The 24,115-nt window shown below is 45.0% G+C and overlaps 1 protein-coding gene across 4 annotated transcripts in view; it reads right to left on the reverse strand.

Moving 5' to 3' along the window:
• NFRKB (nuclear factor related to kappaB binding protein) overlaps positions 1-24,115 on the reverse strand; it is a 40,147-nt gene extending 16,032 nt beyond the window's left edge. For 2 of the 4 annotated variants that reach the window (XM_060180182.1, XM_060180181.1), the window contains exons 1-12: positions 24,006-24,115; positions 19,255-19,403; positions 15,585-15,786; positions 11,540-11,667; positions 9,008-9,182; positions 8,338-8,439; positions 6,214-6,287; positions 4,801-4,885; positions 3,226-3,406; positions 2,648-2,756; positions 2,283-2,409; positions 2,055-2,120 (exon numbers count right to left, since the gene is read on the reverse strand). In XM_060180182.1, the coding sequence (XP_060036165.1) occupies positions 2,055-2,120; positions 2,283-2,409; positions 2,648-2,756; positions 3,226-3,406; positions 4,801-4,885; positions 6,214-6,287; positions 8,338-8,439; positions 9,008-9,182; positions 11,540-11,667; positions 15,585-15,786; positions 19,255-19,389 (1,384 nt within the window). In that variant the 5' untranslated portion in view covers positions 19,390-19,403; positions 24,006-24,115. Of the gene's footprint in view, positions 1-2,054; positions 2,121-2,282; positions 2,410-2,647; positions 2,757-3,225; positions 3,407-4,800; positions 4,886-6,213; positions 6,288-8,337; positions 8,476-9,007; positions 9,183-11,539; positions 11,668-15,584; positions 15,787-19,254; positions 19,404-24,005 lie in introns of all 4 variants that reach the window. The other 2 variants (XM_060180180.1, XM_007539542.3) reach the window with 1 other exon arrangement.

Consider the following 24,115-nt stretch of genomic DNA (forward strand, 5'->3'; position numbering starts at 1 on the left):
TAGGGAGAGAGACACCTGCAGCATATTTTGCCACTCGTGAAGCTTCCTCCCCTGCAGGGGGGAGCCACGGGGACTTGAACCCAGGACCTTACACATTATAATGTGCACTCTCCTGGGTGTGCCACTACCTGGCCCCCAATAGCTGTTTTTCTTTTTAAGAATGATGCTGAATTAAAATGTATATATAATGCCAAGGTTCAGGCCTTACCCAAACAATCAAAACTGCTGTGGACAGGGCTAGGCGGTGGCGCACCAGGTTAGTGCCCAGGTTCAAGCGCCTGGTTCCCACCTGTAGGGAGAAGCTTCACGAATGGTGAAGCAGGGCTACAGGGGTCTCTCTCTCTCTCTCTCTCTCTCTCTCTCTCCTACCCCTCCACTCTCAATTTCCGTCTCTATTTAGTAATAAGTTACATATATATATATATAACTGCTGTGAATAAGGCCCAGGCTCATATTTTTCCAATGGTCCCATGTGACTATAGTGCAGAGACCTTTCCATCAAGCTATACATTCTGCTTACTGAGCACAATCACCTAGACTCTCTCCGTGCTTAACCACCAAAATGTGACTCTGACTGCGTAGACCAACTAGTCCACCAGTACTACTGTTCCCTACTCCCTTCTATCTGTTCGCTCTCTATCCAGCTCAGCCTGTGCCTGTCACCTAGTGATACTTCTCACCAACACTGCCCTCTGCTCCTTAAACCTTGTACCACTCCCATCCAGAAAGACTCACTGAGAACTTTTGCGTGTTCCAACTCATGGATGAAGAGTCGCCTCAGAGAACAGACCCTCTCACCCACTCAACCTCCCATTTCACAGAAAAGTTGTCAGACCAAATTCCTGCAGACTGCCCACAGTAAAATCCACAAGCCTATTACTGCGCCGCCACTGTGATTTCCACCCCTACAAGAAGAAAAAACGTGCTACTTCCATTCAAGGCAGATCCCCGTCCCCTTGTCAAGAATATGGGGTGGGGAACAGAATGGTTATGCAAAAAGACCCTCATATTTAAGGCTCCTACATGCCAGCCAGGTTCAATCTCTAGCACTACCACAAGCCAGAGTTAAGCCAGGTTCTGGTTTAAAAAAAAAAGATGAAAGAAAGGGAGGGAGTGTGGGAAGAGAAGGAAGAGGATGAGAAATGGAGACCACACATGATAAGGCCAGGATAGAGCACAGGACTTGCATGACCGAGGGCCCAAATACAACCCCCAGCACCACCATGTGGCAGGACTGAGCAGTGCCTTGGTTTCTTTCTCAAATGGCAAAGCCCATTTTCAGAGAAGAAAAATCACATCACTACAAATGAATCTAGGAGGTGGTCCGGGAGGTGGCGCAGTGGGTAAGGTGTTAGACTCTCAAGCATGAGGTCCTGAGTTCTATCCCCAGCAGCACATGTGCCAAAGTGATGTCTAGTTCTCTCTCTTCCTATCTTTCTCATTAATAAATAAAATCTTTAAAATACACACACACACACACACCCGACAAATTAATCTTAAGAGGCCAGCAGTGGCACACGGGGTTAAGCACAAGGATTCAGGTTCGAGCCCCCAGCTCTCCAACTGCAGAGGGGACTTTTCACAAGTTGTGAAGCAGGCCTGCAGGTGTTTTTCTTTTTTTCTCTCTCTCCCTCTCCATCTCACTCTCCCCTCTCAATTTCTCTGTACTAACCAATAAAATGGGGGGAAATAGCAGCACCAAACCCCAGCAATAACCCTGAAGGCAAGTAATAATAATCTAAAACCACAGGCAGGGTAAACAAAAATGTTGATCCTACAGTAAAGTATCCACTCCCCACCCCTGGTGTCGGTGCATCCAGCACAGCACAATCCACCCACCTCAACTTCAGGGAAGTCAAAATCCGATGTGGGAAGCGAACTGGAGCCTGGAGAGCAGCAAAGTGCACTTGAAGGATCCCTCTACTGAGCAGAAATGAGGTTTCACATGGCCCTAAACTACATTCAACTGGACCCAACTGACTGTAGGTAAGAGAAGCTCAGGAAATGAGAGACGGAAAACCTACTCCCACTGGTGAGGGCCCTGAAGCACTTACCAAGCAATTTCCACTGCTGGGTTTTCTCTCTGAATCCAACAAAAGGAGAGAAACTGGAAGGTACGGCTGTAAGAAATGCATTGCACAGTTAAGTTACACAGGTCAGAGGAATCGGCATCTGAGTTTGAACGTCGCAGGTGTCACGACGGCACAGGCCCCAGAGGCATGATATCGTGCAAAATCATAAGGAATTAACCCAGGAAACCTGCCCAGAAAGAAGCATCTTACCGCGACTTTCTCCAGCAAGATACTGGAGGGCTGGCAACACCAGCTCCGCCCAGTTGGGGGCCGCGGAGAACCAGCTATTGAGGGAGCTGGCTGGAGAGGACTGCCAGTCCAGAACTCGCTCTTCCAGCTGGGGGGGGGGGGGGAAAGGGCAACTTCAGATTTCCACTCTGTGCCAGCAATTGCCCCAGATGTGCAAGGGCAAGCTGGGGTGACTCTGCTCACTGTGCCCCAGTCATAAAGGTAAGGGGAGTAGCACGCAGAGCCTTGGGAGTCACTCCAATTCTACTCTGTACACTGCAGACCATGAAGCAGGATTTCTGCAACTAGCAACATCAATACACATCTGACTTTTCCCAAACTCTTACCATAGGGAGGCTAGCCTGCCCCTCCAACAGCAAGATCTCTAGGAGAAGAGAGAAGAAGCTGCAAGATATTTCATTGATTCCAAGGCAAGGCTTGAGGTCTTCAAGGGGCCTGAGAAGGGAGAAAAATGTAAGAGCCAGGCAGGGGTGCACCTGGTTAAATGCACACATTACAGTGCACAAGGCCCCAGGTTCGAGCCCCTGGTCCCCACCTGCAGGGAGAAAGCTTCACAAGTGGTGAAGCAGTGCTGCAGGTGTCTCTCTGTCTCTCTCCCTCTCTATCTCCCCCTTCCCTATCAATTTCTAACTGTCCCTATCCAATAAATAAATAAAGATATATAGATATATAAATGTAAGAACTACCAAAAAGATTAAGGAAGCATCTCTGGAATGGTCTAGGCCTGCCAAGCCTGCTAGCAATCATCAACAATTTCTATAAAGGACTGTGATACTTGCCACAGCAGCACCACTGGGTTCTGGACATTAGGACTTAAAAGGTTCAGCACAGACCAGAGCACATGCCAGCAGCCCTCCCTAGCATAACCGTCCACCCTGAGCAGCAGTCCCGGCCACCCACTTACTCCTCCTTGATGGCTGGTATCGCCAGCGGAGATGGGGCTTGTGAGAGGGGTGGGAGGCCCTCAGTGCCGCTGAGCGGCTCTGCCAGCTCCTCCACCTCCGATTTGATCACTTTGATTTTCTTCTTCTTCTTTTCCTCTTTCTCCTTTACTTTCTTTTTAAGGACAGCCAGGTCATACAGGGCTGGGAAGAAAAGAGCAGCACGTGTCACAGATGTACACCTCCTACGTCAACAAGTAAGGCCCACTAGTAAAAGAAAGTCTCGGGAGTCGAGCGATAGCGCAGTGGGTTGAGCACAGGTGGCACAAAGCGCAGGGACGGGCGTAAGGATCCCAGTTCGAGCCCCCGGCTCCCCACCTGCAAGGGGAGTCGCTTCACAGGCGGTGAAGCAGGTCTGCAGGTGTCTATCTTTCTCTCCCCTCTCTGTCTTCCCCTCCTCTCTCCATTTCTCTGTCCTATCCAACAACAACGACATCAATAAAAGCAACAATAAAACAACAAGAGCAACAAAAGGGAATAAATATTTAAAAAAAAGAAAGTAAGTCTCAGTAATAAGATTTTATTTAACTTTAAATATTTTTTAATTTTTTTTTTTGCTTTTTCTTCCCTTTTGTTGCCCTTGTTGTTTTATCGTTGTGGTAGTTATTATTGTTGTTGTTATTGATGTCATTGTTGCAACCTGCAGACCTGCTCCCACTGCTCATGAAGCTTAAACCCATGTTCTTACACATCATAACAAGCTCATTAAACAAGGTGTGCCACCATCTGGCCCAATTTTTAATAAAGTCTTTTATTTATTATTGGACAGAGACAGAGAGAAATTGAGACAGGATAGGGGAGATAGAAAAATGGGAAGAGAGTCAGGCGGTAGCGCAGCAAGGACTGGTGGAAGGATCCCAGTTCGAGCCCCTGGCTCCCCACCTGCAAGGGAGTCGCTTCACAGGCAGTGAAACAGGTCTGCCGGTGTCTATCTTTCTCTCCCCCTCTCTGTCTTCCCCTCCTCTCTCCATTTCTCTCTGCCCTAACAATGACAATATCAATTACAACAACAATAAAAAACAACAAGGGCAACAAAGGGGAAAATAAATAAATATTAAAAAAAGGGGGGGAGTCGGGCGGTAGCGCAGCGGGTTAAGCGCAGGTGGCGCAAAGCACAAGGACTGGCATAAGGATCCCGGTTCGAACCCCGGCTCCCCACCTGCAGGGGAGTCGCTTCACAAGTGGTGAAGCAGGTCTGCTTCTATCTTTTTCTCCCCATCTTCCCCTCCTCTCTCCATTTCTCTCTGTCCTATCTAACAATGACAGCATCAATAACTACAACAACGAAAAACTCCAGGGCAACAAAAGGGAAAATAAATATTAAAAAAAATAAAAGAAGTGTCAGTGATCTGCTATTGATTATAAATCCTCATTTTACCTATTCACCTTAAGAGGCAACGCAAAGGAAGAGGCGTGGTGGTACAATGGTGAGCATAGCTGCCTTCCAAATGAAGGTTATCAGGAAGATGTGGCCTTTTTATTTTTTGCAACATGTAATTTTGACACACAGTGAGTCCTCCCCCGAGGACATCATTTACCTGCTAGAGAGCCCTTCCTGCCAGCATTGACTCGCGTCATGATGTCATTGAGCGTGAGGTCCCCTGTCAAAAGGTCTGGGTGATCCTGGATGTGACATACAGAAAAGCTTTGTTACGGAGGCCCAAATGAGGATAAATTAATTGGCAAGGTCGCCAATTAATTTATCTATTTTTTAAAATTTTCTTTATTGGGGGATTCACAGTTTACAGTACAATATAATAGTTTGCACATGCTTAACATTTCCACATAACACAGCCCTCACTAGGTCCTTCTCTGCCACCCTGCTTCAGGACCTGAACCTTCCCTCCACCCCAGACAGAGTCTTTTACTTTGGTGCAGTACACCAACTCCAGTCCAAGTTCTGCTTAGTGTTTTCCCTTCTGATCTTGTTTTTCAACTTCTGTCTATGAGTGAGATCATCCTATATTCATCCTTTTGTTTCTGATGTATCTCACTTAACGTGATTCCTTTGGGCGGGGGAAGATAGCATAATGGTTTTGCAAATAGACTCTCATGCCTGAGGCTCTATAGTCCCAGGTTCAATTCCTCACACCACCATAAACTAGAGTAGGGCAGTGCTCTGGTTTAAAAAAAAAAAAAAAAAAAAAGATTCCTTCAAGGAATCTATCCAAGATGGGGTGAAAAAGGTGAGCTGCCAATTTATTGAACAAGTAAATGTTGGGTGCACTAGGGGGCTTTACCAGCTGCCATGCGTAAGGGTGCACAGGGGAACCCAGGTCCAAAATCCCCAATGTAAGGTACTCCACACTCTTCATGTTCCTTATTTTACATGCTCTTTAAATGGCCTTTTTCTTTCTCTTTTAGGGTCACTGTAATTATTACGTTATTAAAGATAATAATAAAGTATGGTCACACTTTACAAAGTCTGAAAGTGAGGTTCAGAGAAGTTGCGGAAAGTGCCCAGTAGCAGAGTAAGTGAAGTTCTGACTTCCAGTGTGGGAGTGCTCCCGGCTCAGTGCTCTGCTTTTCCCTCCCCTATGACTCTCCACAGCCTGGCTGCACAGGCACTATCCGGATGTGGGAGAGAGGAGAAAAGTGGCACAGTGAGAAGAGCAGGGTCTGACTCTTGCCTCTGCCGCTGACTCGCAGTAGGGCTCAAGCACATTTGTGAAGCTCTTCAAGCATTCACAAAGCGGACCTAATGATTTGTGTATTTGCGCTGATAACAGAGATTAAATCACACTGGGTTAAGCACGCTTGAACAAGTCAAAAGCATTCTTCTCGTCACACCTTTGCTGTTAACTATTCTATCTGGTTACTCCTTTGCCTCAATAAGGAAAGAAAACGTGAGTGAGGGAGTGACCACCTCCTTCTGCCCTGAGGCAGTGAATCCACAGAGATCGAAAATCCTATTTAGATCCACATACCCCCCCTCCCTCACCCCATCTTACTGGTTGATGCTTCCGCTTCTCATGGTGCTTCTTTAACATTATCTTCAGGTCACTGTCACCCAATTCTATTTTATCTGAGAGGAAAGGAACCGAATCACATGGACTAAGTCACCCACAGCCCCAGTGCTCACATTCTTAGCTCTCTGGTCACTTGCAGCATGTGATGTCAGGGGCAGGGTGGTGGCACACCTGGCTTAACGCACACATTACAAAGCACCGGGTTTGAACACCCCCCAAGAGCTTTGTGAGTGGTGAAACAGTGTTGCTGGTGTCTCTGTCTCTCTCCCTATTGTTAGCAAGTGAAATCAAACCACCATCCACTGCAAGGAAGCAAAAGATGTTTATTCACGAATAGCAATCCGGGCCGAGTGGCAACAGACAGCAGTCTGCCAGCTCGACCCTGAACAAGGCTCAAACCACACAATTTACAGGAATTCAGACTCCACTCAGGGAGGGGGGAACACATCACCTTATCAGCCTATATCCAATCATTTCAAACTTATCAATAGCCTGATCCATTCAGAATAAAGCCTGGGCTAGTTCTAAACATCACACCAGACCAATAGGTCCCCGCCTAAGTGGGAGGGGTCACCACATTCTTTTGCTCTCTGTTGGGACCACCTGGCCATCTGTTTGGAATTCATCAGGCCACCTGTTTAAACTACCTGGTGATAGTATTCCTATGTAAAGGTCATGAGGAGGTCTGTTCACTGCAGGGTCTGTCAAAATAATTGATGGCCTTTTAGGTTCTGTTGAGGGGAAAAGGGCAAGGAATTTTCCACCTCACTGGGCAGGAGGGCAAAAAGCAACTATATTTAAACTATTCTTAAAACTCAAAAGCGATTATACTTATAACTGTTCTATAGTTACTGCCTCTAACACCTATCTCCCCCTTTCCTCTCAATTTCTGGCTGTCTTTATCCAATAAATAGAAATCTTTTGGGAGTCGGGCAGTGGCGCAGTAGATTAAGCGAATGTGGCACTAAGCACAAGGACTGGCATTAAGGATCCTTGTTCGAGCCCCCGGCTCCCCACCTGCAGGGAAGTCGCTTCACAGGGGGTGAAGCAGGTCTGCAGGTGTCTATCTTTCTCTCCCCCTCTGTCTTCCTCTCCTCTCTCCATTTCTCCCTGTCCTATCCAACAACAATGATATCAATAACCACAACAATGTTAAACAACCAGGGCAACAAAAGGGAAAAATAAATATATACAAAAATAAGTAATAATTAAAAAAGCTTTTTAAATTAAAAATAAAATTAAAGTTAGATATTTTTCTGAGTCTCCCCTCTGGCTTCTGTAATACCAACAAACTTGAAACCGTCACAGGGTCAACTGTCCAGCTTTTTCATACACAATTTCAATAACAACAGCGTCAGCTATTTAGCTACTCCTAAAAAACACATGACTGCTTCTTCACATTCTTTGCATATTTTTGTTTCCTTTTCTTATTTCCAACCCAATTAAAAGGCTCTTCTCTAGTTCCAGACAGTCTAAGAAACTGTTATAACTCTGGGTACCCCTTCTGTTCTATTAATGAATTGTCCCTTGGCTAAGTAATATTTTAAGATTCAGTCTCTTTTTTAATCTGTTTATTTACTTATTAGAGATAGAAATTAAGAGGAGAGAGGGAATAGAAAGAGGGAAAGAGACAGAAAGGCACATGCAGCCTTGCTTCACCATTCATGAAGCTTTCCCCCTGCAAGTGGGGAGATTCAGCCTTTCTCTAGCTTCCAATATCACCAGATAAACTCCCAAAGAAAAATGCAAGTCAAAACAAAGGCAAGTCACTGTACTTGCCTCTTGCAAGACTGAACTCAGAAAAAAACCTCACCAGGGCTGGAGAGAGAGAGAGCAAAGTGGTTATGCAAAAAGCCTTTCATGCCTAAGGCATTGTAGGTCCCAGGTTCAATCCCCAGCACCACCAGGAGCCAGAGCTAAGTAGAGCTGGGGGGTGGGGGGGTGAGCCAAACAAACAAAACGGGACTTCTTTAAATCTACTGGCTCTCAAAGAAAACCATTTTTATTTTCCTGGTAACTAAGAACCTAGTATCCACCTCCCTCTTGGGGAGTCCTCAGGCCTACGTCCTGATTCCCCACTCGCTGACAGCATCAGCTCAGTCTCACCTGCAGTTTTCATGTCCATGGTACAAAGTGTGGGCACCACCCTCAGGGGCACCGCAGGGCTAGGAGAACGTGCTGGAGAGCTCGGAAGCCATGAGGTGAGATCTTCAAAAGAAAATTTTTCTTGTAAATCCAACGTGGCTGTGGACTCCAATAAGGGAGAGTGGGTAAGTGGCCATTTGAGTTCAACAAGGCTAAGCCAACAACATGGAGGCCAGGGTTCCACCAATCCTTTCTGACCCTTCCCCAGGCGAACTGGAGCACACTTAGGTCACTTAAACGGCTCTTCCAGGAAGAGAGACTTCAACAGAGTGATGGGGTCGCATTGCAGCAGGCCAACAGTCACTACTGCCCTCCTGTAAGGGGAAAAGCAGTTCTCTCAAGTGACACAATAGGACCAGACAGGTCTGCTGTGGAGAGCCCTGCCAGGCAGGGATATGTCTCATTGGGACTCAAATGCAGTCAAAGGCAACGGTGTGCGGTCACACCCCACCTGCCAGGAATGTCTCAGTTCCCAAACACCACAGGGTTCCGAGTCCCACTGGCCACCCGCGACAGACAACTGGGATGGCTTCCTTGCTGGTGGGGAGATTAATGGCTACCACTGGCTCCAAACAAACGACACGGGGTAATTCCCACACCCCAGCAAACACGAGCGCCCAAGGACACTCACCCTCTTCGTCAGAGGACAGGGCTGTGTCGCCACACTCCTCCTTCACCTCCCTCAAGACCTTTAAGTAGCGCTGCTGGGTTCGCCACTCCCGCTCCTCGGGGGTTCGAGATGGTGAAGGGCGCTTCTGTCGGAAGGAAGGGGCTGGGCCACTCCGCCGGGCCATGTCCAAGAGGTCCTAGAAAGTGGACAGATCAAAGTATAGCTCATCAGCCAGAGTATTCTTGGGACTTTTTCTTCATTGCTTAATAAGCTCAACATCCTCCCTCGAGAACAAAAAACAATATGCATTGAGTATGTCCAAAAATAGGGGAGAGCAAAAGGTTCCAGGGCAGGAGAGAGCTCACTAGAGTGCTCACATTTCCATGTGCACGACTCGGGTTTATGTCCCAGTCCCACATAGAAAGTGCCCTGGCAACAGAGGAAGATCTGATGCTCAATGTCACACACCCCCCCCCACCGACATCTGAATGAAAACAACTGCCCAGAGTAAAGGAAATCATGTATGTGTTAGGCCCCCAGTTCAACCAAAACATAAATAAATCGCATCTTGAGCTGAATCTCTCCACTAAGCATTTATACGAGACACCTAAACATTTTATACTGAAGTAATAAGAATCACTTAAGAGCCAGAACAACTTTGCCTCCAAGAACTGGTCCAGATCTGAGGGCTACTGGACTTGGTGTACTGTTATCTATCTGTCAGGGGATTCAAAAGCCCAGGAACAGTCTGCATCAAATCTAAAGTAGCCTGGTTCTCCTGGGAGTCCATGACAGAGCTAAAAGTATTTTATCTTGGTAAAGACTGAGTTATTATTTTCGTCCATTTGAAAATCTTTTTTTTCTCCCTTCATGTTTTAGGATGTCTGAAATCAGGATACATGTTAATATTGACCTTTAAGAAAGGATGATATAGGGGGCTGGGTGGTAGCACAGCGGGTTAAGCGTACATGGCACAAAGTGCAAGGACTGGTATAAGGATCCTGGTTCGACCCCCGGCTCCCCACCTGCAGGCGGGTCTCTTCACAAGCGGTGAAGCAGGTCTATAGGTGTTTGTCTTTCTCTCCCCCTATCTTCCCCTCCTCTCTCCATTTCTCTCTGTCCTATCCAACAACAATGGCAATAATAACAATACTAATAACAACAACAATGAACAAGGACAAAAAAAGATGATATAGCTTCACTGTGTCATGATTTACTCTAGATAGATTTCATTATTTGCCTTCCCCTCTCTTATTATCTGATACTATTATCTGATACTATTATCTATTATAGTATTATCTATTATACTATTATCTGATACTATTAATTGCCTCTACACGACTCCACTACTCCTGAGAGACTTGCTCTTCTGTAACTGCAGACAGAGAAGGAGAAAGGGCTGGGGAGATAGCATAATGATTATATAAATAAAACAGCTTTTACGCCTCAGACTCTGAGGTCCCGGGTTCAATCCCCAGCACCACCATAAGGCAGAGCTGATCAGTGTTCTGGTCTCTGTCCCTGTATCTTTCTCTCTGTGTTATCTCTTTCATTAAAGATAAATTAACAAAATCTTAAAAAATAAACAAAGGAAAAAGAAGGAGAAACACCACAGCGTCACTCCACTGTTCATGGGCCTTCCCCTGAGTTCACGATGCTCCTTCCCATGTGGTGCCGGGGCTCAGACCCAAGTGCTCACGGGTGATGAACTATGCACTCTACTAGGCCAGCCATCTCCTTGCTCCTCTCACAGTTTTTTTTTTAAATTTTATTATTTTTTAATATTTTCATTTATTATTGGATAGAGATTGAGAGGAAGGAGGATACAGAGAGGGAGAGAGAGAGACACCTGCAGCCCTGCTTCACCACTCATGAAGCTTTCCCCCTGCAGGTGGGGACCAGGGGCTTGAACCTGGGTCCTTGTAGTGTGAGTGCTTAACCAGGTGCACCACCGCTTGCCACCACCCCCCATAGTATTTTGCACCCAAAGCACTTCCTAGTATCATGGAATCTGAGTTCACTGCTCACATTAAAAAAATAATAAATTAGGGGGTTGAGCGGTAGCACAGTGGGTTAAGCGCACATGGCGCAAAGTGCAAGGACCCTGGTTGGAGCCCCCGGCTCCCCACCTGCAGGGGAGTCGCTTCACAGGTGATGAAGCAGGTCTGCAGGTGTCTGTCTTTCTCTCCCCCTCTCTGTCTTCCCCTCTTCTCTCCATTTCTCTGTCCTATCCAGCAACGACAACATCAATAACAGCAACAATAATAGCTACAACAATAAAAAACAACAAGGGCAACAAAAGGGAATAAATAGATAATTTAAAAATATTTTTTAATCTACTTATTGGATAGAGATAGCCAGAAATTGAGAGGAAGAGGGGACACAGACAGGGAAAGAGAACCTGTAGCCCTGCTTCACCATTTGTGAAGCTTTCCCCCTGTAGGGGGGGGACCAAGGGCTTGAGCCAGGGTCAGCATTTCAACATGAGTGCTCAACCAAGTGCACCACCACTCGGCCCCCTCACATTTTATATTCAGTCCCGACACTACTTACACTCCGGGAGGCAAGAATTTGCTTCAGCAGTCGATGGAAATATTGCTGCTGAGAGTTGAGGTATCTCTTGTACTGTGACTTGAAGCATAGCTGCCGGTACTTGACCACCTCAGGGTTAAAGTGTCCATCTTAAAAGAACAAAGTTGGGTGAGGAAGATAGCATAAGGGTTATGCAAACAGACTCTCAAGCCTGAGGCTCCAAAGTCCTGGGTTCAATCCCCTGCACCACCATAAGGCAGAACTGAGCTGTGGTATTCCTCCACCCCCCCCACCTCTCTTAAAAATAAAATAAATATTGGGAGTCGGGCTGTAGCGCAGCAGGTTAAGCGCAGGTGGCGCAAAGCACAAGGACCGGCATAAGGATCCCGGTTCGAACCCCGGCTCCCCACCTTCAGGAGAGTCGCTTCACAGGTGGTGAAGCAGGTCTGCAGGTGTCTATCTTTCTCTCCTCCTCTCTGTCTTCCCCTCCTCTCTCCATTTCTCTCTGTCCTATCCAACAACGACAACAACAATAATAACTACAACAATAAAACAACAAGGGCAACAAAAGGGAATAAATAAATAAAATAAATATTTAAAAAAATAATAAAATAAATATTAAAACAAAGGAGGTTTGCAGATGTCACAATGAGTGGGAAGAGGACTGGCATCTGTTTTACAGTTTCACTGCAAACAGAAAGCAACGAGGTCACTGAACCCATGTCCTGCCAAAGCCATCTGTCTGCATCAAGTCACAGAGGATATTACAGAAAGCACAAGAGTGTCTACTACAGTTCCATCTTGCTGCACCCCAAAATGCATCAAACCACAGCAGAGTGACTTGAAAGGGGACACAAAGTGCCCTCCCAGGAAATCTGATACATAAAACAATCTACTGGGCAGACCCATTCCAGACAAAAAAAAAAACGTACTGAGCTCCAACGGGTCTAAGCCACAGAATGCAGCACGACTGTGATCGAGAATAGGGAACACAAGTGCCAAACTTGTGAAAATAAGATTTTGAGCACAGTGAGCTGAAAAATACACATTTATTATGGCTGAGGAGGGAGCCCACTGGTTATAGCAGTGGCTTGTCAAGCATTACATGTGCCAGAATGATGCTCTGATTCTCTCTCCTTTACCACCAGTAAGTCTTTTTTTTTTTGTATGACTTTGGGAAAAGTTTAAATGGAATATGTATGGTTCAGGAAATATTTCTATTGGCCAGCACTGGGCTGAGCAATGGAAAAAGCAGAGAACAGCCCCAAGTGATGGTCAACAACCGCCCAGAGACCAGGTCACACTGAGAAGCGCTGGCTATGAATTTTATTCCAAGTAGAGGCAGTTGATACATATTCTGAAAAGTCAAGTTTTAAAAAGGCAGCTTCCTCCAGATGGGTGACAAAACAGCAAGCATCAAAAGATGGTGAAAGCCTACAGTATTGAGGAAGAATAAAACCATCTAAACAATAGTAACTTACAGGCTGGGGGACAGCATAGTGGTGCTGCAAAAGACATTCATGCCTGAGGTTCTGAAGTCCCAGGTTCAATCCCCAGCACCACCATCAGCCAGAGCTGAGCAGTGCTCCGGATATCCTTCCTTTCCCACCCCTACCTCACTCCCCTCTCCCCCTCTTCAAGCTTAGACCAGGGAGAAGAGAAGCAACTGGTGGCACAGCTATAAACAAATAATGTCAAAGGACATAAATTATGGTGATATTGTGTATGACACAGCAAGTCCTAACAAAGGGATATTTCAAAGTTAACCCAATTGCCAAATAATATGATAATAGCAATAACTATCTATAATAGCTATCTACAAAATGGAGACCCCCCCCCCAATTCTTCATCTGCACTATTCTAGCCTTTATGTTCATGATTAGTAAAGAACTTGTTTGTTAACTCTCTTTTCAGCCACCAGGTTCCAGATGCTAGCATGATGCCAACCAGACTTCCCTGGACAGACAACCCCACCAATGTGTCCTGGAGCTCCGATTCTCCAGAACCCCTCCCCACTAGGGAAAGAGAGAGGCAGGCTGGGAGTATGAATAGACCTGTTAATGCCCTTGTTCAGCGGGGAAGCAATTACAGAAGCCAGACCTTCCACCTTCTGCATCCCACAATGACCTTGGGTCCATACTCCCAGAGGGATAAAGAATAGGAAAGCTATCAGGGGAAGGGATGGGATACGGAATTCTGGTGGTGGGAACTGTGTGGAGTTGTACCCCTCTTATCCTATGGTTTTTGCAATGTTTCCTGTTTATAAATAAAAAATAAAAATAAAATAAGTAAGTGAATTAATTAAAATAAAGTAAATAATCAATTACATTAATATATTTATTAAATGAAAACAAAGTAAAGAAACCGATTAAAAAATTAAAACTAATAAACAAGTTGATTAACATTAAAATAAAGTAAAATAAAATAAATAATAATAACAGGGGCTGGGTGGTGGTGCACCTAGTTGAGCACATATGTTATAATATGCAAGGACCCAGGTTCAAGTCCCCAGTTACCACCTATAGGGGGAAAGCTTCACAAGTGGTGAATTGGGGCTGCAATTTTCTCTCATTCTTTCTCCTTATCTTCCCCTTCCCCCTTGACTGCTGATAGTCTCTATCCAGTAAATAAACATGACAGAAAATTCTTGGGAGTCAGGTGGTAGCACAACGGCTTAAGGGCACGTGGCGCAAAGTGCAAGGACTAGTGTAAGGATTCCAGTTCCAGCCCCTGGCTCCCCACCTGTAGGGGAGTTGCTTCACAAGCGGTGAAGTAAGTCTGCAGGTGTCTATCTTTCTCTCCCCCCTCTGTCTTCCCCTCCTCCATCCATTTTTCTCTCTGTCCTATCCAACAACAATGACATCAATAACAACAATAACTACAAGGGCACCAAAAGGGAATAAATATTTTTTTTAAAAATCTTAAAAAAAAAAAGAAAATTCTTCAAGATAGTAGAGTCTATATGTAGCAAACCTACAGCCAACATCATACTCAGTGGTGAAAAACTGGAAGCATTTCCCCTCAGATCAGGTACTAGACAGGGCTGCCCACTGTCACCAGTACTATTCAACATAGTGTTATAGAAGTTCTTGCCATAGCAATCAGGCAGGACCAAGGAATTAAAGGCATACAGATTGGAAGAGAAGAAGTCAAACTCTCCCTATTTGCAGATGATATGATAGTATACATAGAAAAACCTAAAGAATCCAGCAAGAAGCTTTTGGAAATCATCAGGCAATATAGTAAGGTGTCAGATTACAAAATTAACATTCAAAAGTCAGCGGCATTCCTCTATGCAAACACTAAGTTAGAAGAAATTGAAATCCAGAAATCAATTCCATTTACTATAGCAAGAAAACAATCAAATATCTATGGAAAAACCTAACCAAAGAAGTAAAAGACTTCTACTTAACGAAATAGAAAAAGACCAAAGAAGTGGAAAGATATTCACACCCCAGTTCGAGCCCCTGGCTCCCCACCTGCAGGGGAGTCACTTCACAAGCGGTGAAGCAGGTCTGCAGGTGTCTATCTTTCTCTCCCCCTCTGTCTTCCCCTCCTCTCTCCATTTCTCTCTGTCCTACCCAACAACAACATCAATAATAACTACAACAATAAAACAACAAGGACAACAAAAGGGAACAAATAAATAAATATATTTTAAAAAATTTTTAAATAGTAACTGAGATCATTGGAAGAGGGGTTGGGGGAAAAAAAAAGAGGGGGTGGTTTAGGAGGTGGCACTGTGCATAAAGTACTGAACTCTCAAGTGTGGGGTCCTGAGTTCAATCCCAGGCAGCACATGTACCAGTGATGTGTCTGATTCTGATTCTCATTCTCTCTCTCTCCCCCTCCCATCTTCTTCATGTATAAATAAATAAATCTTAAAAAAAAAAAAGGGGTGGGGAGGGTACCAAAATCATGCAAGAAAGCCAAGTGGTTGCATAAAACTGTTCTCTGCTATAGAAGTGAAAATAAACAGAAGAGAACAGAGAGAGTGTCCACATAAGTCAATGTGTTCCCACCCCTCTCAGAAAAATAAAGAGAGAAAGAAAGTGCAGCAACACACCTCGGAAGAGCTTCTGGGCGATGTGCAGAGGGTTTCCAAAGCGGAAGTTCTCACCGCTGAAGAGTGCGAGGATAAGCTCATTCTGCTGCTCCAGGTTGTCTTCAGGGAAGTGGGGCAGGAAGTGCTGGAGGTGCTCACGCTGGGAGTCACTCAGTACCTCTTGCCAAGTCGACAGGCTGACCACGTCAAAGAATACCTCAGGCTAGGAGAATTTGGAAAAGCAAATGAGAGTGAAGTCAGTCGCGGCTGTTGTGTTCTGAGTGATAAATACACATGTAACATCATGCTTACTTGTGTCCAAGTGTACAGGTCAGTGGTGTTAAGTACATCTCTAGGGTCAGTGGTGTTAAGTACATCTCTAGAAGTTGAAAAAACTTTAAGGTCTTGGAACAAAAACTGCACCAATCTTTACTTAATTCTCAGAACTTAAAATTTTGTCAGCAGAGATTACATATCAGCCACAACCTTATACACCACAGCAAACAATAACCCAAAGGAAAATGGGCTCAGTAGGGAACATCCCATCTGGAAATCATTTCTGGCAATGAAGGTGACGATGGTGGGCATCTGAGTCTAACTTAAAATTAGTAGCAATAAAAATTTGACACGGGGACAATAACCATCCTGTGAATCAACATTTCCTCAATAAAGTGATAAAACTATTCAGGGGGAAGGGGAGGAGGAGGGACTTGGCATGGGAACCAAGTCAACTTGAGGAATTGAGTTAGAAGCAATAGGTCAGACTAGGTTTCCAACTCAACAATCACGTGTTAGCTTTTTTCTGTATGCTAAATACTAATCCTGGATCTCACATATGCAAGCCCTGGGCTCTAGCTAGAACTTTTTTTTTTTTTTTTTACTTATTTATTTACCAGGGCAATGTTCAGCTCTGGCTTATGGTGGTGCTAGGACTTGAACTGGGACCTATGATGCTAGAGCTTTCTAAAAGGGAATTACTTGGAGGCTGGGGAGATAGCATAATGGTAATGTAAAAAAGACAGGCCTGAGGCACCAAAAGTCCTAAATTCAATCCCCAGTACCACCATAAACCAGAACTGAGCAGTGCTCTGGTAAAATAAAAGATACTAAAATAAAACAGGCAATTGTAATGTACTTTTTTTTTTTTAAAGAATTTATTTATTTATTCATGAGAAAGATAGGAGAAGGAAAGAAACAGCCATCACTCTGGTACATGTGCTGCCAGGGATCGAACTCAGGACCTCATGGTTGAGAATCCAATGCTTTATCCACTGCGTCACCTCCCGGACCACTGTAATGTACTTTTTACCTAGAAGCACGCATCCCAGGCCTCCACCTGCCTGAAGGAGTAACATTTAAGACAATAAGGGATAAGGAAAGGGGTTAAAAAACAAACAAACAAAAAAAAGCTGCTGAGGCAAAAAGCTGAACAAAATCATCAAACACAAGGAAGGAAAGCAGTTGTATGTGGGGATAAAGGAGAGGGAAGCGAAGCACGGGGGGTGGGGGTGAGTGGAACTGGCAGCATCCGACTTAACCCAAGTGGTCGCGTCATGGGTTTTGTCTTATCACCCCTGAAATGGTAAACATACACATTCTATTGTCTTACATGTGATATAGTTCATGTTTTCTCTAACTGAAAAAAAGAAGGTGAGGTACAAGGACGGTAGGGCTTAGCAGTGAATTGTAGACTGAACAGAGCACTACAATTTCTTCTTAGCCGAGTTATTAGGGTTGTTTTATTCAGTGAGGTGCTGGCGTACAAACCCAGGGGCATAACCACAGTGAGCTAGAGCAACAGCTCGGCCAGAACGCGGGCTTCACGCCTGAAGCTCCCAGTGGACTCCTTATGTTCCAAGTACCACGAGTGGTGCTCAAGTCCTGTCTCGTATGAAACTCTTCTATTGACAGTTCATATGAAATAAAGAAATAAAACATGGCTTGTTTAAATTTTTTTATAGAGGGGGACCCAGGCTGTGGCATATATGGCTAAGTGCACACTTGGTTAAGCATGTACATTACAGTGCGCAAGGTCCCAGGTTCAAGCCCCTGGTGCCCACCTGCAGGGGGAAAAGCTTCACAAGTGGTGAAGCAGGGCTGCAGGCGTCTGTCTGTCTCTCTCCCTCTCTACCTCCCCCTTTCCTCTCAATTTCTCTGTCTCTATCCAATAATAAGTAAATAAAAATATTAAAAATAAATGAATAAAGTAAAAATGTTGGAGAGGCAGACAGAATGAAAGAGATCACAGCACTGAGCTTCCTTCAATGCAGCAGGGGCCTGGGCTGCGCACACTGGCAAGGCAGCATGCTATCCAAGCAAGCTACTCCCTAAAGGAAAGATGTGTTTAAAAGAAAAGGAGAGCCAAAGGAGATAACTGAGTGCTAGTATCCCAGACATACCCTGAGATCTCAGGTTCAATCCCCAGCACCACCATTATGCCAGAGTTCAGTGCTTTGGTCTCTATTTTCCTCTCTTGTTCTTCCTTTTTTTTTTTTTTTTTTAATTTCTTTATTGGGAATTAATGTTTTACATTCAACAGTAAATACAATAGTTTGTACATGCATAACATTCCCCAGTTTCCCATTTAACAATACAACCCCCACTAGGTCCTCTGTCATCCTTCTTGGATCTGTAGTCTCCCCACCCACCCACCCCAGAGTCTTTTACTTTGGTGCAATACGCCAATTCCAGTTCAGGTTCTACTTGTGTTTTCTTTTCTGATCTTGTTTTTCAACTTCTGCCTGAGAGTGAGATCATCCCATATTCATCCTTCTGTTTCTGACTTATTTCACTTAACATGAATTTTTCAAGGTCCATCCAAGATCGGCTGAAAACGGTGAAGTCACCATTTTTGATAGCGGAATAGTATTCCATTGTGTATATATACCACAACTTGCCCAGCCACTCATCTGTTGTTGGACACCTGGGTTGCTTCCAGGTTTTGGCTATTACAAATTGTGCTGCCAAGAACATATGTGCACACAGATCTTTTTGGATGGATGTGTTGGGTTCCTTAGGATATATCCTATCCCCAGGAGAGGAACTGCAGGATCATAGGGTAGGTCCATTTCTAATGTGTTTTTTTTTTCCTTCCAGGTTTACTGATGGGACTCTGTGCCAGCACTACAAAATCCACCACTCCTGGAGACCATTTTTTCATTTTTTTATATATAGGATAGGACAAAGAGAAATTGAGAGAGCAGGGGGAGATACAGAGCTTGAACCAGGATCTTTGCGCCAGTCCTTGCGCTTCATACTATGTCCCCTTAACCCAGTGCACAACCACCCGGCCACCTCTCTTGTTCTAATAAAATGAAATACTTTTTATTAATGAGAAATATAGGACAGAGAAAGAGCCAGACATCACTCTGGTACATGTGCTGCCGGGGATTGAACTCAGGACCTCATGTTTGAGAGTCCACTGCTTTATCTACTGCGCCACCTCCCGGACCACTAAAATGAAATACTTTTAAAAGGAAGAGGGTTTTAAAAAAAAAAAAGGGGGGGTGGGCGGGGAAAGCAGGGGAAAAAAAATCTATAAAATTTCTAAAACTAGAATATGTACAAACAGGGATGAAAATGAAACAGAGAATCTGTAAGACTGAAAACTTAAGAAGTCGTGTGGGAAACGTTTATGCAGCAGCTCCAGGGAACCTGACAGAGAAAAGGTGGCGGGAGCACATTCACTTACATCCTCCAGGAGGTCCTCAGGTAGACTGACCCTCGTGCCCCCCAGGAGGCAGTCCTCCATGATGCGTGTGCCATGGCCGTCTCCACACGGACCCAGTTCCAGGGGGTCGGTCAACATGTGATCCAAGGAATCCATTGCTCTGCAGGTACCTAGACAAATGCAGGCAGGCAGTCAGACCTTACATAGGCAGAAGTCCAAGGGACCTCTCGGGCTGGCACGAAAGCTTTCCTTCAGAAAATATTCTCCCCCAGAAAACACTCAATCTATTTTTACACTTCATCCTTGTACCTGAATGACAGTTAAACAGCTCTCCGCCCTCCTTCCAAACCAACGCATTCTCATCTGAATTTCCAAATCTTCTCCAGTATGCCTCTCAGGATGAGTTACTAGCCACTTCACTTCGACAGTTACTTTCAAATTTATAGAATTTCATATGTCTTTTTACACATAAGCAAAATGAAACTAAAATTAAATGCCCAGCAGGCTAAAGCGACCCTTCCAGACCAATAATCTCTCTGCTATAGCAACTTCTTAAAAAAATATTTTATTTATTTATTAATGAGAAAGAACCAGACATCACTATGGCACATGTGCTGCCAGGGATCAAACTCAGGACCTCATGCTTGAGAGTCCAAAGCCTTATCACTGCACCACCTCCCTTATCACTGTTTGAACAACTGCTATTTTAATATTTTAGAATTTTTTTATTACTTTTACTAGTCACTTAGTTGTGGTTTACAAGATTAGTTCCACATCACATCCAAAGTTCTGTGCCCTCATCCTCCTAACAATAACCATCATAGTCCTCACAAAGACTTAGTCTGTTGACTTGGGTTTTATTTATTTAGATAGAGACAGGTAGAGAGAGAGACCACAGTACCAAAGCTTTCTTCAAAGTGGGATAAGGTCTAAGCTTGAACCCGTGTTGCACACATGGCACAGCAGTACACTATTAAAGTGAGCTAAATGTGTGTGTGTGTGTGTGTGTACTTGTTTTTAAGCGACCAGTGTTTTGCTATTTTTTCACAAAAGGAAACTCACTAGTCCAGACTAGTAAAGCTAAAAGCAGGTTATTTAATGAAGGTCTACGAAGTGTCAGGTCTCTCATGTATTTCATTTAATGGTTCTGCAAAATGTGCCAAGGTGTCCTATGCACAACCTCACTACTCGAGGCCACTTTCTTTTGTTTTCTTTTCTTTCTTTTTTTCTTTAAGATTTAACTTATTTATTACTGAGAAAGATAGAGAGAGAGGAAGAACCAGATATCACTCTGGTACATGTGCTGCCAGGGATCAAACTCAGGACCTCATGCTTGAGAGTCTAATGCCTTATCCACTGAATTACCTCCTGGGCCACCAGGACACTTCTTTCATTCAGGCAGACACAGCAAGAGTGTGTCATCACAGCACCGAAATTTCGTCCAGTGTCAAAGCACATCCCATGTGATGCTGGGGCTTATGGGTCATGGGCAGGGCAATGCACGCACCCTACCTGATGAGCTATCCCACTGGTCTAATAAGATTTTATTTATAGAGGCTGGATGATGGCTCACCTGGTGCACGTTACCATAAGCGAGGACCCAAGTTCAAGCCCCCAGTTCCTACCTACAGGGGGAAACTAACAACTCCAGAGGCTTTGAGTACTGGACCATGGCAGATAATCTGCCGTTAGCTGGCTCATCTTTTATAAGCACGTGCACAGTGTTATTTTCCCCTTCCTGCAATAACTGAACAGAGTGGAAAAGTAAATAGTGAGGGGTCAAGTGGTGGCACAACTGGTTGAGCGCACATTACAATGCACAAGGACCCAGGTTTGAGCCCCCAGTTCCCCACCTGCAGGGGGAAAGCTTTACAAGTGGTAAAGCAATGTTACATAGTCAGCCTCCTTCTCTCTCCCCCTCTTCCCTCTTGATTTCTGTCTCTATAAATAAAGAAAATTTTTAAAAAGCTCAAAAAAAAAAAAAGAAAATACTAAAACAAAAAAAAAATAGTAAAACACTTTCAGAGAATATCTCATAAGGCCAATAGCTACAAACAAGTATTAAAAAAAAAAAAAAAAAAACACAAGTCGAACCTGAAATGGAATTGGAGTATTATACCAAAGTAAAAGACTCTGGGGTGGGTGGGTGGGTGGGGAGAATACAGGTCCATGAAAAATGATGAATGAAATAGTGGGGGTTGTATTGCTAAATGGGAATCTGGGGAACGTTATGCATGTAAAAAAAAAAAAAAAGAAGTAGAAACGCAAAGCAGAAATTGACTGAGTTTGGAGTATGGCACCAAAGTAAGAAAGCAGAAGTATACTAGAGTTTGCAGTGAGTACCTCCCTAATACTTCCTCTCCACTTTTCCAAGCTTTGGGTCCATGATTGCTCAACAATTTGTTTGGCTTTGTATGTTAACTCTCTTTTCAGTCACCAGGTTCCAGGTGTCATCAGGATGCCGGCCAGACTTCCCTGGATTGAAGACACCACCAATGTGTCCTGGAGCTCAGCTTCCCCAGAGACCCATCCTACTAGGGAAAGAGAGAGGCAGACTGGGAGTATGGACCGACCAGTCAACGCCCATGTTCAGCGAGGAAGCAATTACAGAAGCCAGACCTTCTACCTTCTGCAACCCTCAATGACCCTGGGTCCATGCTCCCAAAGGGATAGAGAATGGGAAAGCTATCGGGGGAGGGGGTGGGATATGGAGATTGGGCGGTGGGAATTGTGTGGAGTTGTACCCCTCCTACCCTATGGTTTTGTTAATTAATCCTTTCTTAAATAAAATAAAATAAAAATCAAAAAAAAAAAAAAAAAAAAAACCCCACCTGCAGGGGAGTCGCTTCACAGGCGGTGAAGCAGGTCTGCAGGTGTCTGTCTTTCTCTCCCCCTTTCTGTCTTCCCCTCCTCTCTCCATTTCTCTCTGTCCTATCCAACAATGACAACAACAATAACTACAACAATAAAACAACAAGGGCAACAAAAGGGAATAAATAAATAAAATATTTTTTTAAATTAAAAAAAAAACAAAAAACTAAGGCCATAGACTGAACAAAAGTAAAAGGGAATAGGGGGCTTGAACATCATCGCTCTACAAACACAGGCTAAGTTCTTTCTCTGTAGCTCCTATCCCTACCCAAATGGTCTAACAAATGTGGAAGTGGAATAATATGGAGGAACAAAACAAAAACAGACTTAACAGTCAAAGCATGCAACTGCTAGCTAAAATTTATTCCTTATCTTTAAGAAGGAAGTTGGGCCAGGTCCTCTTCAGTACGATTCCCAACTGTAGACTCCTGCAGTAAATATTCTCCAAACAAGAGAGTAGCTTATATGATTTAGTCTGTCATGTACCGACTTATTCCAAAAACCCTCACAATAAAAAAGCAAACCTGTAATGTTACTAAAGTAGGCACCTTTGCACTAAAATACTTCAAGTAACCTGCAAGAGATATTCAGATCTATGTAAACATACAATACAACAGAAAGATTAGTATGGAATAAAATGGCTGGATGGTCCTAACCATCATCACCTTTCTGTACAAGGTAAATTACAAATTACAACACCCTGAATATTCCTACTATTTAAATAGCTAATTTGAGCTAAGGAGAAAAAAAAGCACACAATCCATGCATTTAACAAAACATAAAAATTGTAAACAACGCAGAAGCGATCTGATGCTTAGAATAAAAAGTCTCTTAGCATAACAGGGTAGGAGCTAAACTCTTTGGCTTCAGAGAACAAGGTCTACTAACAAGGGTCCACTGCTCCATGTCTGGTGCTGCAAGAAGTCAAACCCGGTCACACCAACTTCTGCAAATAGGGAAAGGGCTTCACGGCTGAATGTACAGTGGAGACTGGTGCAATGATCAAAGCAACCTCCCCCATGCAAAATGATGGGGGCCTGATATCTTTAGGCGTTCCTGCCTCCAAGTTCCCGATGGGCTTAAAGGGCATGTTACGAAGTTGCTACTAAAATATAGGTTGCAACAGGCCTCGACTTTCTCACTGTTCTGAAGACTCAAGGCAAGAGAGTGAAGGGAGTGTTACTTTTTGGACATTAAATGTTCCTTGCAAAAACATTTTGGGTTTTTTTTTTTTTTGGGGGGGCACCTTTATCCAAACCAATCTGAATTTCAGGTCCCCTTCCTGTGCTCTAAAGCCAAGTCAAGCAGCCGTGTTCCTTTCGGGGTCACAGTTTCAGGAGGATCCTCTGTTTCACAGCCATCTCACAAGTTTCTTCAATGACAGCGGTTTGGGGGCTAAATTTAATCCATTCGAGTGGCAACCTTTGCCCTGCTACTCTACACAGTCGAGTCTCAAGATACAAAAATCAGGCAGCCGCCAGACAGCCGGAAGCCGAGGCTTTCTCACTGCGGCCGGCCGGGGGGCACCCAGGACTTTTTCCCGAGATCTCCCCCAGAGACCTCTCTCTCTCTGCACCCGGATGCCCGTCCCTCTGGGACCCTCCCCACTGCAAAGGCTAAGCACGGGCTCCTTCCCAAGCATCCAGATTCCAAAGCCGTCGCCCCTGCCACCCCGCTTCCAGCACTGCCGCCCCGGACTCGGACCCGGGACCGGGTCAGCGCCTGCAAACTGCACCCGCCCAGCCGCAGCCCCTCCCCCACCGCACCCACCCCCCTAGCCCCCACCCAGCCCGCGGCCGGCCCCCCGGCCCCCGCGCAGCGACGCCCGCAGACCCGGCCGCTGCCTCCCGCGGCTCCCCAGCAGCACCTTAACCCTTTCACCGCCCCGGCGCCGCTCTCACCTGAGCCGCGGGCCCGGGTCGCCCCAACCAGCCGAGTTTCTCGGCCCGCGGGCTCCCGGACGCGCTCGCTCCCGCAAGGCGTCTCGGTGCGTGCACGCTCCAGGACCGGG

This window comes from Erinaceus europaeus, chromosome 20, assembly GCF_950295315.1.
Source record: "Erinaceus europaeus chromosome 20, mEriEur2.1, whole genome shotgun sequence".
Classification (NCBI taxonomy): domain Eukaryota; kingdom Metazoa; phylum Chordata; class Mammalia; order Eulipotyphla; family Erinaceidae; genus Erinaceus; species Erinaceus europaeus.